Raw genomic sequence first — 18294 nt, 5'->3', positions numbered from 1 at the left:
GGCAATGAAAAAAAAAAAACAATTCCATTGTAAGAAGAAAAAAAAGTATAATTGTTGAATCTTGGTTTTGATCATTTTCATCAAATTACTTGTAAATGATTTCATGTTAGTTTTCCTACCAGATATTTTGAATGTTATTTTTGGTCTGGATAGCTGCGTGTGTTTTATATTGTCTAATTTGGTTATGTCAAAGAAAAAAAAATCAGTAATTATCGCTATCGACACGTATGAAATACTCATAGTGACACATTTTTTACCCAGCTTGAATCCAAAGCAAACACGTTTTTACCCTCCTACTAACAAACAATGTTTGCAGGGTGTAGAACATGAATGCCATTGTTTGAACTTCCTGCAGACGGATGACCACATCCAAGGAAACTGGGGGACTGATCAGCTTCCTGATAGGAGAGGAAGCTCAAGGCACTCAGGAACAACTGAAGAACCCTGGAACTCCCTGATCAACAGCATACTCACAATTAAAGAAAGTTTATGTGTGTATTTACACTGTACTTTGTAGAGCCTGGAAACTTGTAAACTTAAAATTGACAGAAATTCTTGGTGATTTTAACTTGGGATGTGGATAAGTTGATTTGTTGCACTCATATTTCTGCAGTAAAAGACATTTAAAACTACTTGATTCATGTAATCCAAAGACAAGGGGAGCTCATTTTACTCCAACTGAAATGTAAATACATAACCAATCAGATCAAATATTATTCATCAACTATTGCACAAACGACTGAAGAGATGCTCTGCTTCAATGGGTCCTTAATTTATTCGAACAAATGGCAGATAATACCCCGTTTAACCACGTTGTCGCAGCAGTTCCACATAAAACGTAGGGGAAAAAAACTTACAAATCATCAATGTAAGCCTTTCATGACACATAGATGTAATTTAAAACGCACAAGAACATGAATCGAAAATATCTTTCGCCATCTCTAACTCAAGTTAAAGTGGATTTCCAAACACTCCAGACACGCACAATAACACGCATACTCAAGCACACAAGCAACAAGCACACTAATGTTACATTACCAGCCATTAAACAATTTCTAAATAATCAGTTAATTTTCAAACAGGCTAAATATTGACACTTATTGTGAATATAATGCACATGTTCTCTCCCCTTATCGAGAGCCTTATTCTTTTATACTACGAACGCACGTCATACAAATTAACCATTTCGATACTTAAACATAAATTGATAGTTATGTTACAAGAAATATAATGTATATGCAGTACATAAGTAACTTACCTGGCAAAAGAAACGCGGTTATCACGAAGAGCAACATTACATCACCTCTGGCGGTGGACATCGATGCGGTCAGGCCAACACAAGTTAGTCTGAACAAAGATTGTCTATTTTTGTTTATGCTCTGCATTACTGTAACACGCAGCCAACCAGCAGCGGGGGCAAATTTCAAAATAAAAGCCAAAATAAATACCGGAACGTGGGTGCTTTGGATTTAAAATAACTGTTGAAAAAAAGGATGTTATCATCTAATTCAGAGATCGGCAACTCGCGGCTGCGGAGACACGTGAGGCTCTTTCCTCCTTATCTTGTGACGCTGCGTGGCTTGGGAAAATAAATTAAAGTGTCTGATGTATGTGTTTGTTCGTGTATGTGTGCCCTGTGATTGGCTGGCAACCAGTTCAGGGTGTACCCACCTATTGCTTGAAGACAGCTTGGATAGGCTCTCGCATGCCCGCGACCCTTGTGAGGATAAACTGATTAGAAAATGGATGAACGAATGGATGATAGATGTGTATGTTATTTGATTAGATTAGATCAGATTCCAGAAAACTTCTTTGTGAAACTTTAAAAACAAGACTGAAATTGTGCATTTTTGTTTACTTGAAGTTAAAGTCTAGATTCTAGAATCTAGACTCTAGAAGTTTGCTCTGAGTTTCATTTTTTAATTCATTTGAAAGATACCTTGAACTCTGCCATTATTATTATTTTTTTAGTAAGACCTCAAAATATTTTCATTTAATAAATTACATTTTTTTAACCATGGATTGACTGCATGGATTTCATGAGCAACACACAATTTTACAAGTATAATATGAAGAGAAGATATGACAGAGACATTCATTAAGTATCGGTGAAGTGTCTTTCATGCCGCACACTCTGCAGCAGTCTATTGCAGAGAAGAAGGAACTGAGCAAAAAGGCAAACACTCAATTTACCAGTTCATACCGCCAGCTATGAACCACAAGCAGTGGACTGTGGCCAAATGAGGAAGATTATGCATACAAGTACAGTCAAACCTCGGATTTTGACCAGAAAAGTTGAGATATTTTACGCCTCGGATTCCGTCCGAAAACCGGTTTTCGACCATCCATCCATCCATCCATCCATCTTCTACCGCTTATCCGGGGCCGGGTCGCGGGGGCAACAGCTTTAGCAGGGAAGCCCAGACTTCCCTCTCCCTAGCTACTTCTTCCAGCTCTCCCCGGGGGATCCCGAGGCGTTCCCAGGCCAGCTGGGTGACATAGTCTCTCCAGCGTGTCCTGGGTCTTCCTCGGGGTCTCCTCCCGGTGGGACATGCCCGGAACACCTCACCGGGGAGGCGTTCAGGAGGCATCCGAATCAGATGCCCAAGCCACCTCATCTGGCTCCTCTCGATGTGGAGGAGAAGCGGATCGACTCGGAGCCCCTCCCGGATGACCGAGCTTCTCACCTTATCTCTAAGGGAGAGCCCGGACACCCTGCGGAGAAAACTCATTTCGGCCGCTTGTATCCGGGATCTCGTTCTTTCGGTCACGAACCATAGCTCGTGACCATAGATGAGGGTTGGAACGTAGATCGACCGGTAAATTGAGAGCTTCGCCCTTTGGCTCAGCTCCTTCTTCACCACGACAGACCGATACAACGTCCGCATCACAGCAGACGCTGCACCGATCCGCCTGTCGATCTCTCGCTCCCTCCTGCCCTCACTCGTGAACAAGACCCCAAGATACTTAAACTCCTCCACTTGGGGCAAGATCTCCCCCCCGACCTGGAGGGGACACTCCACCCTTTTCCGACTGAGGACCATGGTTTCAGATTTGGAGGTGCTGATTTTCATCCCAACCGCTTCACACTCGGCTGCGAAACGCTCCAGTGAGAGTTGGAGAGCCCTGTTTGAAGGAGCCAACAGCACCACATCATCTGCAAAAAGCAGGGATGCAATACTGAGGCCACCAAAACGGACCCCCTCAACGCTTTGGCTGCGCCTAGAGATTCTGTCCATGAAGGTTATGAACAGAATCGGTGACAAAGGGCAGCCTTGGCGGAGTCCTACCCTCACTGGAAACGATTCCGACTTACTGCCGGCAATGCGGACCAAACTCTGACATCGGTGGTATAGTGACCGAACAGCCCGTATCAGGGGGTTCGGTACTCCATACCCACGAAGCACCCCCCACAGAACTCCCCGAGGGACACGGTCAAATGCCTTCTCCAAGTCCACAAAACACATGTAGACTGGTTGGGCGAATTCCCACATACCCTCGAGAACCCTGCTAAGGGTGTAGAGCTGGTCCACTGTTCCACGGCCGGGACGAAAACCACACTGCTCCTCCTCAATCTGAGGCTCGACTTCCTGACAGACCCTCCTCTCCAGCACCCCTGAATAGACCTTACCAGGGAGGCTGAGGAGTGTGATCCCTCTGTAGTTGGAACACACCCTCCGGTCCCCCTTTTTAAAAAGAGGGACTACCACCCCGGTCTGCCAATCCAGAGGCACTCTCCCCGTTGACCACGCGATGTTGCAGAGGCGTGTCAACCAGGACAGCCCCACAACATCCAGAACCTTGAGGAACTCCGGACGGATCTCATCCACCCCTGGGGCCTTGCCACCGAGGAGCTTTTTAACCACATCGGTGACTTCAACCACAGAGATAGGAGAGCCCACCTCAGAGTCCCCGGGCTCTGCTTCCTCCAAGGAAGACGTGTTTGTGGAGTTGAGGAGTTCTTCGAAGTACTCTGCCCACCGGTTCACAACGTCCCGAGTCGAAGTCAGCAGCGCCCCATCCCCACTGTACACAGTGTTCGTGGTGCACTGCTTCCCCCTCCTGAGACGTCGGATGGTGGACCAGAATTTCTTCGAAGCCGTCCGGAAGTCGGCTTCCATGGCCTCACCGAACTCTTCCCATGCTCGGGTTTTTGCCTCGGCGACCACCGAAGCTGCGTTCCGCTTGGCCAGTCGGTACCCGTCAGCTGCCTCTGAGGTCCCACAGGCCATAAAGGCTCGATAGGACTCCTTCTTCAGCTTGACGGCATCCCTTACTGCTGGTGTCCACCAGCGAGTACGAGGGTTGCCGCCACGACAGGCACCAACCACCTTACGGCCACAACTCAGATTGGCCGCCTCAACAATAGAGGCACGGAACATGGTCCACTCTGACTCAATGTCCCCCGTCTCCCCCGGAACATGCTAAAAGCTCTGTCGGAGGTGGGAGTTGAAACTCCTTCTGACAGGGGATTCCGCCAGACGCTCCCAACAAACCCTTACAATACGTTTGGGTCTGCCAGGATGGACCGGCATCTTCCCCCACCATCGGAGCCTACTCTCCACCAGGTGGTGATCAGTTGACAGCTCCGCCCCTCTCTTCACCCGAGTGTCCAGAACATGCGGCCGCAAATCCGATGACACGACCACAAGGTCGATCATCGAACTACGGCCTAGGGTGTCCTGGTGCCAAGTGCACACGTGGACACCCTTATGTTTGAACAAGGTGTTCGTTATGGACAGTCCGTGACGAGCACAGAAGTCCAATAACAAAACACCACTCGAGTTCTGATCAGGGGGGCCGTTCCTCCCAATCACGCCCCTCCAAGTCTCACTGTCATTGCCCACGTGAGCATTGAAGTCCCCCAGTAGAACAAGGGAGTCCCCAGCAGGAGTACTCTCCAGCACACCCTCCAAGGACTCCAAAAAGGGTGGGTATGCTGAGCTGCTGTTTGGTGCATATGCACAAACAACAGTCAGGACCCGTCCCCCCACCCGCAGGCGGAGGGATGCAACCCTCTCGTCCACCGGTGTGAACCCCAATGTACAGGCACTGAGCCGGGGGGCAATGAGTATGCCCACACCTGCTCTGCGCCTCTCACCGTGAGCAACTCCAGAGTGAAAGCGAGTCCAACCCCTCTCGAGAGGACTGGTACCAGAACCTAGGCTGTGTGTGGAGGCAAGTCCGACAATATCCAGTCGGAACTTTTCTGCCTCACACACCAGTTCGGGCTCCTTCCCTGCCAGAGAGGTGACATTCCATGTCCCAAGAGCTAGCTTCTGTAGCCGAGGATCGGACCGCCAGGGTCCCCGCCTTTGGATGCCGCCCAGCTCACATTGCACCCGACCCCTTTGACCCCTCCCACGGGGGTGAGACCATGAGAAGGGGGACCCACGTTGCCTCTTCGGGCTGAGCCCGGCCGGGCCCCATGGGTGTAGGCCCGGCCACCAGGCGCTCGCCAACGAGCCCCACCTCCAGGCCTGGCTCCAGAGGGGGGCCCCGGTGACCCGCGTCCGGGCAAGGGAAAATGGATACCATCGATTTTATTTGTCATTAAGGGGCTTTGTGAGCCGTGCTTTGTCTGGTCCCTCACCTAGGACCTGTTTGCCATGGGTGACCCTGCCAGGGGCATAAAGCCCCAGACAACTTAGCTCCTAGGATCATTGGGACACACAAACCCCTCCAACACGGTAAGGTGACGGCTCACGGAGAGGCGGTTTTCGACCAAACTGAGCAAACTCGAATACACCACTTGACTCCTCTCGGGTTCCTTGCACGAGGAAGTGACACTTCCTCATGTAACGTTCTTTGTGAGCAGACGTGTTTGTTGTGATTTATGTAAATCTCTGGGGGTTTTTTTGTTGTTGTTATTTTTGCATAGTGTATCAGCCCCTAATCATAAAATTGTTTTGGATTTCAAATAAATTGCTTTTCAAACAGCCTTCTGAAACGGATTTTGGTTGAAAACCGTTCTGTAGCAGAAACTTCCTTCTCAGAATCTTTCTCCCTTACGGACGTAGTGAGACGCTCCATCATTATGGATTGGCTCTGAGAACAGTGACTGATCCATACCTGTCAACTCATATGGTTTAGCCATAGTTCATACGGATTTGGTGGTGAATCTTACGTATATGGCCGTATCGCACAAATCATACGGATTCTGAAAATTTCCGTTCCCCCTCCCCTCCCAACAGGTAGTTCAGTTTGCTTTTGCCCGGAATGGTGATCGTCTACTCGAATACTTTCATTTCGAAAGTAAATATGAATGGATGCTGTAACTTCGAGCCGATGGGTCAGCATTTGGAGTTGGTGAAAAAGTAACGCAGGAATACAACACAGTAATGCCACCAAGTAGAATGATGATTAGACATTAACCAGACATTCTCTTATGGAGATCTACAATAAATATCATTGAAAATTTTGTGGGTTTTTTTCTGCCGTTATTTTGACATATAAAATGCTTTGGTATGTTATAAGGATTTTTTGCTCTTTAGAAGGATTGTTTTGGTAGTTTATACAGGTTGGCGCTCCGAAATGTTGACAGGTATGCTGATCCTTTGCATTGTGAGGAGTCAAATGACATGGGCAGGTATCTCATTAGGATAGGTCCTAGACCAGGGGTGTCCAAACTTTTTGCCAAGGGGGCCAGATTTTATGTGGTAAAATGTCAGGGGGCCGACCTTGGCTGACATTCTTTACATTGAACAACAATATTGTTAAACACATTTTAATAAGCCAGTCTGTGTTTCACATTTCTATTTTTATTTTAATTTCAACAATCTTAAGAATTTCTTTTGGTTCATTCCAAACAGGTATATCACATGCAACTGATTATTCACTTGACTTTTTCTTAAACAGAAGTCTCCTGAGCGCAAATTGCAACATTTGAAACATAAAATGTATCACCATGACTTTTCAATAGTCACAAAACCTTTGACTCGAACAACAGGGAAATGAACAAACAATACACATATCCACAACTGCAGGGATCATTTGAAATATGACATATCAGTCAATATAAATGTTGATTGAACTTTTTAAATTTTACTCTGGAATGAAACTTAGGACTGATGTAGATCTTGAACATTTATTCAGAGACTTATTGCTAGCTGACAAATGATCTTAATGTGACGGGGGATATTGAGATCTGGATTGAAGCACAAAGGGCAGGTCTGGCTGAAAAGCAGTGGTATAGATGCGCAAAATGTCTCACAGGTGATCGTCCGTTAGACTTGTCCTCACACAGCTTTTATTTATGTTCATAACCGAGAATGTCTTCTCACACAAATACGTCGACCCAAACAAGCTCAGCATTTTCTTAGCAAACGCTCGAATCTCTTGGAACCTGTCCTTATTCAGCTGTCGGTAAAAGCTGGCGAGAGAAAGTTGCTGGTGCCGACTGCGGCTCTCAGCATCACACTGCAACTCAATGAGCTCCAGCTGCAAGTGGTCTGGAACATCATCTATGTCCACGGAAAAAGGTGAAGAAAACAAAGCAATGTCCTTCTCAATAGCTGCAAAATCTCGAAAGCGTTGTCTGAACTCTTCAGCCAGAGATGAAATAGCTGATGCGGAGCTCCTTCTTTGCGCACTGACATTGCTCTGTGGGAATGTGGTCATGATTTCTTGCAGCGCTGGAAAGTGTGCAGTATTGGGTTGGGTCTGCGACAGGTGTCTTTCAAACAATTTCAGCTTAATTGCAAAGGCTTTGATGTGTGAATGTAATTGGCTTATGACTGTGTCTGGTCCCTGGAGACTGGTGTTGAGGATATTAAGGTGCTTTGTAATATCTACCAGAAAACCCAAATCAGACAGCCACATAGGGTCACTTAGTTCTTACATAGGTTGTCCCTTTTCAGCCAAAAACTCACTGATTTGCTGCCTAAGAGAATAGAACTGCGACAGTGCAGAACCCCGACTGAGCCAGCGCACGTCAGTGTAATAGACAACATCTCCATATTCCGCATGAATCTCACTTAGAAATTGTTGAAACCGACGGTGCCGTAGCGCTCTGGAGCGGATATAGTTAATAGTTTTTATCACCAGTTTCATAACATGTTCGTATCGGAGATGTTTGGCGCCGGGCAGGTGTGTAGGGGCGGATGACCTTAGAGAGGTAAGGTGGCGCGAGATTATTCAGAGATTTGAAAACAAGGAGGAGGATCTTGAAAATAACTCTAAAATGAATGGAGAGCCAGTGACGGGATGCCAGAGTAGGAGTTATATGCTCCCTCTTACGAGTACCAGTCAAGAGGCGAGCAGTGGCATTCTGGACCAGCTGAAGGCACTTAATGGAGGACTGGCTGACTCCAAAGTACAGGCCATTGCAGTAATCGAGCCAGGATGTGACAAAGGCATGAATTACTTTCTCAAAGTCCACTTCGATCGCCGGTCATGGATGGTGCACCATCAGTAATAATCCCAGAATTTTTTTTTCCACAGGAGTTTCATGTAATTCACGGCAGCGCAAACAGAAGAGAATATGTCCATTCCTCTTGTTTTGGTTTTCAGGCTCTGGAGGTCCAGTAGTTCTTCAGTCACGTTCATTTCATTGTCCACTCCCCTCAGAAAAACAAGTAACTGAGCAGCGTCCGAGGCGTCTGTGCTTTCGTCGCAAGCCAGCGAAAAAAAATCTAACTATTTTCCTCCGTCTCCCAATTGTCGTTTGATGTCCGCTGAGAGTTCTTCAATCCTGCGTGCCACAGTGTTACGTGCCAGGCAGACTTTGACAAACTCTTGCTGCTTCTTCATGGCATATTTTTGTACTTCCTGAGGCTGCTGAGGAAGCATGGCCTGCCACAGGAGGTGCTACGACAGTTCTACACGGCAGTCATCGAATCAATCCTGTGTTCTTCCATCACGGTTTGGTTTGGGGCCGCCACAAAAAAGGACAAAATCCGACTTCAACGGACAGTTAGGACGGCGGAGAAAATCGTTGGCACCGCCCTACCCACTCTTGAGGACTTGCACACTGCAAGAATCAAGACAAGGGCACGGAAAATCCTCCTGGATCCCCCGCACCCTGCCTACCACCTTTTCCAGCCACTCCCCTCAGGCAGACGCTACAGATCCATGCGCACCAAATCCAGTAGACACTTAAACAGCTTCTTCCCTCTAGCCATTAACTCCTTAAACAGTCACTGACGTAGTCACTCTTCTTGTACTACAAAACTACTGGTTACTCTAAAATGGTTCAATGATTTTGTTGTTAACGATGATACTAGTGCAGCGTGTTATACCGGAGACAAATTACTTGTGTGTTCTACATACTTGGCCAATAAAGATGATTCTGATTCTGATTCTTCACCATCGTCATCATGCAGTCTTTGATAAATTCACTTTCGTCGAAAGGTTTGGAACGTTTTGTGATCAGCGTTTTAAAAAGAACCAACACGACAACTCGTTTGTTTTCTTTCGTTTTGCTCCGCTGCAGAAACTGCCGTGTGAACGCAAGTGGGGCTGCGCCGACGCTGTGCCGATGCTGTCACGCTCAGCGGCTTTGTACGTGTGAACGCTCCACACAATTTGCTGCGGTGCAAAATATATCGCAACAAAATACATCGGTGCTGCGCCAGAGCAAATGTGTGCCGTGTGAACAGCCCTTATGTGTGCCCTGCGATTGGGTGGCGACCAGTTCAGGGTGTCCCCTGCCTACAGCCCAAAGACAGCTGGGAAAGGTTTCAGCATGCCCCGCAACCCTGGTGAGGATAAAGTGGTTCAGAAAATGGATGGATGGATGGATGGGAGATCGAAACGTGTTTTGGTGGTTACAGTGGTTGTATTGAAGCAATGTTTATAATAGCTTGCGGGACCTGTGTCTGAGATGCCATGGCAGCTAACTTTTATTTACCTTTGTTTAACCGCAATCAATGCAGAATGCAATTGGTTCCACAGTAGAAGCCCAGAACCTTTCTCAGACTTTCACTTCCCCATGAGGAATATTTAAGCATAACCAAGCGGCAGTGCAGCCTTTGGAGACCAGTTTATCACATGTTGGGGAGGCACAAGGGATTATATATACGTCTGTGGGGAGATGTCGCTCCAAGGCTGGAGTTGTTGTCCTGTCGTCAGTTGCCAGCGATGGTGGGAGTTGATCGCCAAACAAAAAACTAAAAGACGGGGACCCCACTGCAGAAATGGTTGTATTTATAGCACTCGTTCCCTATGCTTTAAACACAAATCAAAAATCATCTTTTTACTCTCAATTGCACCGTAAAGAGCTGGGCACAGCTTTGCATACGTACTTCCACATTTCTCTTTTCAACTGGAAAAGACTGGAAGTCTGGAAGTCAAGATGGCGCCCGAGTAGGCAGCCGTCAGCAAGTGCTCTCATGAGCCTTGCTTTTTTTGTTGTTCTTGTGTTTCTTTTGTCACTTTGTGTTTGTTGTTACGTCGTGTGGACTTGATGTGGACCTTTTTCAGCATTTTTTGGCCACGACATTCATCAAGGAGGAGACTCTGTGCTTGGTGGTTGCGCCTTCTCGGCAGCATGGGTATACCAGCACTGTTTTTGACTGGAGGAATGTCGGCGCCATTTGACTGTCGTTGCTGGACAGTCCCGGGGCGCTTGTGTCTTGCGCCTGTAATGGGCAGCATTTTTCACAGCCCCGCTTTGTTCAGCGGAGAGATCGGTGCTGTTGAACGGTCTGCGGCTGGATGGATGGAGGTCTTGAGGAGCCGACGATGAGAAGAAAGGAGCGTTGGCGCGGAGTGCCGATGCGGATTTGGAGCTGGGAGTCGCGGCTTGGAGTTTGAAGCGGATTACGTGGGACAGGAGAAGTGAACTAATCTCTTTTCGTCAATGGATGCTACAGCTTTGTGTTTGCTTTCAAAACTTAGCTTGTAGCAGACGTGTGCACATTTTCAGCATGACGTCTATGATCCACTGGAGAAAGGACACTTTGATCCTCTCCTCTTTCATCTAGAACTGCTTCAGACAACAAAGTGTATGCAGAAAATTGGTGAAGATTGAACGACTGTCTGTGTCCTATGTGTTGTCTTGTGTTATTTGTTATTTTGACTTCAAAATGGCGCCGCGAGAGTGGCTGCCTTTCCAGCAGCTCCTATATTTTGTTGTTCTACTTCTTACTTTGATAACTTTGCTGCTGTGAATTGTGAATTTCTCCATTGTGAGACTAATAAAGGTTTTCTTCTTCTTCTTCTTTTCAAGCAGCCCGCTCCACCCTCAGGTGCGCGTCGTCCAACCGCAAATGGCTAATGAATACTCTGCATGAGGGTTTGTACAGTTTCATTGGCCAGCTGTAATCTCAAAAAGAATGAATAGATGAACTACCAGAAGGTCATTTTTTTCCCCAAGGGTAGTCATAAAGAAATAGTTCTTTTGTGAACTGTTCCTTGTGAGCACCCAAAAGATCTTGGAGCAAGTGACTGATGTTTATATTGATCCAACAACATGGGCTTGTTGGCCAGACACCAGCCATCTTTCAGGCTGCAACAAAAGGTTTGGAGAGGATAAACAATGAGACCTTCATCCTCTAAAAATCTTTTGTTGCAGCTCAATATAATCTACGGGACTAAGAAAGGTCTGAAGGAAGGAACCTCACTCTCAATGTAGACCAGTGGTCCTCAACTAGAAATGCTGGAGGTCCACTTTTTTTTTTTTTATTAAGACCAAGGTCCGGTCCCATGCATGGCGGTCATAGGGAGCAGGGCTATATGCCCATTTAGTATGGGCATATATAAAATAACAATTATTCACTCTGCCAGTACACAGCAAATAATGAGAGGTATTTTGTTGAGGCACAGGAACTCTTTTATTTTGTTAAGTTGTGCCTGCTAAGAAGATACATCAAAATATCCATTTCCTTTAACAAACAAATCCATCCCTCATTTCCTTTTGTAAACACGTGGCAAGAACTCAATCTTTAAGGTGCAAAAAAGTGTACATTATGTGCATTTAATGAGAGAAGTTACATTTTGTGCTTGTTGCCAAGACTTTGAACTTTGGCATACAAGGTGTGATGGCCAGGCGGAGACACTGATGCAAGTGTTCATTGGTGAGTCTAGTAAGGTACTTGTTCTTCACAATATTCATTGTGGAGAATGCAGACTCACATCTGTAAATTGACCCAAACATTGTGAGAATGTTAATTGCCAGCTTGGGCAGCAGAGGATAATTAAAAGAGCTGTGCTCTGTCACATAGTGGCGTTTAATATTTTGACTCTTGACCAGAGCTACCGTCTTTAGGCATATTAGACACAGTGGCTTGGTGCTCGACAGAGGTAGAATGAAAGCATAGTTGTCAGTCCATTCTTCATTGAAACGCCGATTTTCACTGTCCACCTTTCTCTTTGAAGCAATTTTAGAGGACGCCATTGTGACGTTTATTTACCTGTTCTGCTGTTAAACAGCTGCAAAGACCCCCTGGTAGATGGGCGCATAACTGCACACAATCGAAACCTTCGTCTTAATTGTGTGTGCGGCTCTCCTGGACTGAAGCTGAGCACACTGTGGCGTTGCGCATGCGTCTGTTTCCGGCCACAACGAACTATTTTGAATGCGTGTGTATTGGGATAGACGCGTGCTGACGCTTATGTATGGGCACACCTTAAATTCATAGGAGCCAATCAGCGCCTCGTATATGCTGACGCTTATGTATGGACACACCTTCAGTTCAGAGGAGCCAATCAGCGCATCGTTATCGCCGACATGCCCTGCTCTACCAGGGTCTCCAGTCAGTCAAACATTATACACACAAAGTCGCGCTGCCGCGGTCCTCTGCATTGCATCTGTTAGTGCACGCAAAGAATACAACGGATAATTTTAACAAGCGATCGCGGTAATGCGCAGATTATAGTCCACAAATATAAAATGTATAACTTAAAAATCACTTTATAAATGATTATTTTATACAATTTGCCGAGGGGCCGGACAGAGGAGGTCCGGACAGAGGAGGTCGGCGGTCCGGACAGAGGAGGTCGGCGTTCCGGTCGTGGATCGCGGTCCGCCAGTTGAGGAAGGGGATGTAGACTAAAGGTCCGAACAAGCATTAGAATGGGGAAGGATGGATGGATAGAGAATCAAAGGAGCAAATTGGTCACAGCCATGTGGGAAAAAGGGATGTGATAAAAGGAGACTAGCAACTACATTGAAGTATATTTTAACCCTTTCAAGGACAGCAGTTACTGCAGTGGACAGCTTATCATGTTATCAGGTTACAGAGTGCATGAAAGGGTTAAAAACGAAACAAAAGCACACAGCGAGTTAAGTTCTCTCCCCTGTAAAATATACAGAAGCCTGCAGTGCAAAAGTCGTTGGTCAACACTAGTTTTGTTCTGATAACAGTGCATTCGGGAACAACCACTCAACAACCCATGATGTTTCACATCCGCCGGGTGTTGATCTGGACAAGAGTGATTTTGTTTTATTCATTTATTTGTTGTTATAACTTGACCATGTGAGTCATTGTCAACTGCCACCTCAATGGCAGTTATGGAGTTTGTGGAAGCAATAGCCACTAATATAGACAACAAATAATTTACAGTTGGGGTTTTCCTAGATCTAAAAAAAGCTTTTAACACAATAGATCACAGTATATTATTGAAAAAACTAGAAAGATATGGCATTAGAGGTGTAGCTTATAAATGGATAAAAAGTTATTTAGAAAACAGATATCAGTACATGCAACTCAACAATAAAAAACGAATAAACTGAAAATCACTCACGGAGTTCCTCAGGAGTCTGTGCTTGGTCCAAAACTATTCATCTTATATATAAATGATATCTGCAAGGTCTCAAAACAATTTAAATGTGTCCTATTTGCTGATGATACAACTTTCTACTGTTCTGGAATAAATCTGAAACGGCTCCTGACAACCGTAGAAAACGAATTAAACAAATTAAAAAACTGGTTCAACAGAAATAAATTGTCACTTAACCTGAAAAAATCGAAGTTAATTGTTTTTGGCACAAGACCAATCAAACAGCAAGCTAAAATTATGGTAAACTCAATTGAAATAGAAAGAGCGTATGAAACCAAGTTTCTCGGATTAGTAATAGACTCAAAACTATTTTGGAAACCACATATCGATAACGTAAAAATAAAAATAGCCAAAACCGTAGGGATTCTCTACAAAACCAAGGAAGTGCTAAATAAGAGATCTTTGTACACATTATACACTTCATTATTATTACCATATATGACCTACTGTGAGGAAATATGGGGAAATGCCTGCAAAACACACTCCCTATTCTCAAACTGCAAAAAAAGCAATTTGAATTATTAATAGATCAAAATATACGGATCCCACAAATCAACTATTTATCAAATTAAATACGATGAAATTTTATGACCTGGTTGACTTTAAAATCGCCCAATTAATGTACAAAGCACACAATAACCTGCTCTGCCAAAACATTCAGAAGTTTTTCGAAATTCGAGAAAGCAGCTATGAATTAAGAGGTACCAACTTATTCAAAAAACTCAAAACAAGAACAAACATCAAGCAAAGAAGTGTATCTTGCAAAGGTCTTAATCTGTGGAATAATCTCGAAACGGAGTTGAAAATGAGTAAATCGCTTGCTGAGTTCAAAAACAAATTTTAAAAAATAGTCCAAACAACCTACATCAATCTGAGTTAAAATGATAAATTCTAAGCATTAAATATAATGATAAATCAGAACTAAGTTGATAAATAGAGAATGGTATTGAAATATCCATTATGAAAGAAGAGAAAATTGGCACAAGGGTGCCAGGGTGTGGCTGTATATAATCCCGATGCAAACCAAAAGATGTAAAAATATCACGGTTAAGGGTAAAGTATGAGCCTTAATGGAGACTTCTTTCTTCTTACTTTTTTCTTTTCTGATTGATATAAAAATGATTTAGTAGATATAAACACATAACGGGGTAGGAGTAGATACGTTTTTTACTTCTTCCTACTCCCTTGAACATAATAACTGTGTTGAATGAAGACTGATTTCTTTCTTTTTACTTTTTTATCTACCTTTTTTTCTGTCAAATTATTACTGCATATGTTCCATGTTCAATAAACAAGGCTATATCTTATCATATCATATCATATCATTGTAGTAGAAATGTGCGAACACGAGAATCATTATGCCGCCTTGTCTTTTCTACATTATCCATTCACAAGTAAATAGCCAACTAACAATCAAATGGACACAGAAAATCAAATATAAAGTTCTATGAATGATTTTCTACTGATAGTTATATTATATGGTGGCCTTCCAGTTGTAGTTGATCTTCATGGTGTTGCTAAAACAAAATCTCTGACAGTGTCTGAATATTTTTACACACATTCCAATGTTCAAATTATGTTTCATATCCGTTATTATTTACTTGATAGAAAACTGTTTTCTGCGATGAAGACCATTCAAGGTTGATCGACAAAAGTTGAGGAGGAGGGCCAAATCCTCTCAATTCAATTCAATTCAACACAGCATGCACCCGACATTATTTAAGTTCTAACCGATTATGACACAATCAATGTTCTGGTCAAAACAGTGAGGATGAACATGACTGAAATTTTGAAACGCTCACCTTTTCTGTGTTGTGGCCTGCTTCTGGAAGATTTGTGCTTATGTCCGAGAGAATTGCGAAAATGCACCTTTATGTGAGTCTTGGACTTCTTATTCTCCAGTTCTGTTGGACAGAGATCTTGACATTTGCACCTCTGACAGTTCTCAACCCAAGTACAGAGCAATGCCACATAGAGTAGCCTTGCACTGACATTCATCTTGAGTCTCAAAGTCCTGACTTCGCTTTCTGGGTCCAAGTCCCAAATCTACATTGGTTCTACTGTGACACCCATGTAGAGTCAATTACTAACTCATTAAAATTCCAACCCAAATATGTGGAACATGATCATCCATCAACATACCCGAGGACCCTTTATCTCACTCTCTTTAATTTGGCTCCTCTTTAGTCGCATTCGTCCTCCTTATTGGGTCCTTTTTTTCCTGGGGAGATGGAAAAGAGGAGGGAGAAGTTTGAAGGAAACCAGACCCCCCCCAACTGAAAAAGAGATTCTATCTGAGTAAATAGAGAGGGAAAGGGGACCAAGGGGTAGTGTCACAAATGTATGCCATTCAATCTGCATGGGATAAGTCTGAAACCGGGGGAGGTGGGGACTCAAAGAAGCTACAAAAAAAGGGGTGGGGGGGGAATGAGTGGGCTATCCGTTATATTTCAATGAAAACAAATTATAATGGATCAAATGCGCTTGGTTTTACATGACCCAAAATATGATTTCAACATTCTTGAATTTAGATTTAATTATTTCTTTTGTGAGGCAAACATAACCATTTATGGAGTCTAACACATTTAAACACAATATTTTCATATAACAGTTGTTGTAAAAGCCATCCTGCACAAAAAGCCGACCTCCTGCCGATCAATTGCTGAGCAAATTTGTAGCTGCCAGTCCACACAGCATGACGCCCATACATAATGTTGCACACATAAGAAGCAAAACAAACGTAACTAATTCACCCGTGTGAGTCTGAAGAGGTTTCATATTAAAGAAATCCAGGTAAACAACACAATTGTCACATGTTTTTCCAAAACCTTAACAGCGACAAAAACAGAAATCTTGAATTGTATAGTGGGATGTTTATGCATGTCAGCCCATTTGTGGGCAAGATCTGATTGTACAGTTAAGCTAGTAATCATAGTGTGAGGTACTTAATACTCACTAAGGACAAGATATTTCATTTTCCAACTGAGAAACGTTATTTTAGTTTTTCAAAAACCCATACATGAAAAACAATGAGGGGTTATTTAATGGCTTTCTGTTAGTGCAGTATTAAAAGATCTTTAATCACACTTTGGACGACACACTTTTTGGGCAACACAATGAGACAGGAGTTGATGTTAATGTCAGAAAATTGACAAAAATGTTGGACTGTTATTCAAAATCCAAGCTTACATACATGAGTGTCTTGGTTTAAAGCACAAGGACAATTTGTATGCTTTCATTGAGGAGCAAGGAAATCCAAGTATTCACATTTGAGAAGGTGGAAACCAGAGTTTGAGTGTTTGGTCATTTGGTTCTTTGGCCACGATGGAGATGAGCAGTTCAATGTGAAAGGACGATCAACAAATCTTTTGCAATAAAAGAGCAAGCTCCAGAGGCTGCTCTGACCACCCATGCCATTTCTATTCTTTAATCCTTATCGCCAGTGACTTTCATGAAGCTTTCACAGTATTAAATAATTTTCTTCAACACTGTTAAACTGAACCATCCTACAATAGGGTGCCATGTTCTAGCAGCAGCAGGCTGGAAGTGAGCAACCTGACCACTAATCCGGTCATTCAATTGCTCCACAGGAGAGCCAAGGGGTTATTCCGTAGAAGAGAAAGGTATAAAACCCTACGGCTACTCAAGGACAGAGAGGAAATACACAAACAAGAACAGGTTGCACAGAAAAGATTATCTTTTTTTCTAGTGGTGGCTTTAAACTTGGTGGAAATGCCCAAATGGAAAACTTTGGTGTCACTGGTTATGCCAAATAGTTTATAGGTCCTTAGCAAATAAATATTTGCATTTAATAATAGCTCATTTCACATCAGAGAGCTAATAAAAAGCAGTTTTGACCACACTTTTGGGGATATGTGATTAACATTGCTATCTGGATGATTTAACATGAACTGAGGCTCATTCTTCTGGGATAAGTGCACCAACTTTGGTGACTCCCAAACATTAATGAATTTTTTTTGTGGGCTGAAAGCTTGGCGGGGAGTTGGTGGCTTCCATATCACAATCGGAGAGCAAAAAGGTTGAGACTGAGAACAGCAAACTAGAAGTTCTGCTTGAGTGCATTTGAATGCATGCATCTCCTGAAGAGGAGGTGCACCACATCCCCTTTGCAGTTTCACAACTTCACACTCTGAGCTTTCGGCTCACACCTCTTTATCCTTGCATTGCTCTCTCTTTCTCTGTTCTCTCCCCCCGTCTCTTTATATGTCCAGCTGGCTGTGCCACAAAGATTTCAAATGATCCCTCAAACCCCACTTGCTTTGTTCTACTCATTTTCCCACTCCCCAAACACTGAGTTTAGCTACAAAAATTAAAATGAGGAAAGCAGGGGGAAAAAAGTGTGTGTGTGTGTGTGTGTGTGTGTGTGTGTGTGTGTGTGTGTGTGTGTGTGTGTGTGTGTGTGTGTGTGTGTGTGTGTGTGTGTGTGTGTGTGTGTGTGTGTGTGTACAAAGGGGGTGGAATTATAGAGGTGATTTAGTGTGAAAAATTGTGTGCAAGGAAAACTATTGGATATTCCAAATTGAGTTTTTAGGGATTACATTTTCAAACCAT

General features: G+C 43.9%; 2 protein-coding genes across 5 annotated transcripts in view; both read right to left on the bottom strand.

Moving 5' to 3' along the window:
* The window catches only part of robo4 (roundabout, axon guidance receptor, homolog 4 (Drosophila)), a 48071-nt gene extending 32017 nt beyond the window's left edge, over window positions 1–16054 (bottom strand). For 2 of the 4 annotated variants that reach the window (XM_052046231.1, XM_052046232.1), the window contains exon 1: window positions 15525–16052. In XM_052046231.1, the coding sequence (XP_051902191.1) occupies window positions 15525–15720 (196 nt within the window). In that variant the 5' untranslated portion in view covers window positions 15721–16052. Of the gene's footprint in view, window positions 1–1258; window positions 1594–15524 lie in introns of those variants that run through there. The other 2 variants (XM_052046234.1, XM_052046233.1) reach the window with 2 other exon arrangements.
* The window catches only part of LOC127587804 (uncharacterized), a 265695-nt gene that overhangs the window by 123137 nt on the left and 124264 nt on the right, over window positions 1–18294 (bottom strand). Inside the window, exon 2 of the mRNA XM_052046268.1 lies at window positions 2343–2613. The gene's annotated coding sequence lies outside the window, so the exon portion shown is untranslated. The remainder of the gene's footprint in view (window positions 1–2342; window positions 2614–18294) is intronic.

Source organism: Hippocampus zosterae, chromosome 16 (genome assembly GCF_025434085.1).
Source record: "Hippocampus zosterae strain Florida chromosome 16, ASM2543408v3, whole genome shotgun sequence".
Classification (NCBI taxonomy): domain Eukaryota; kingdom Metazoa; phylum Chordata; class Actinopteri; order Syngnathiformes; family Syngnathidae; genus Hippocampus; species Hippocampus zosterae.
The sequence above is the reverse complement of the archived record's forward strand: the minus strand, read 5'-3'. Positions and strand labels throughout refer to the sequence as shown.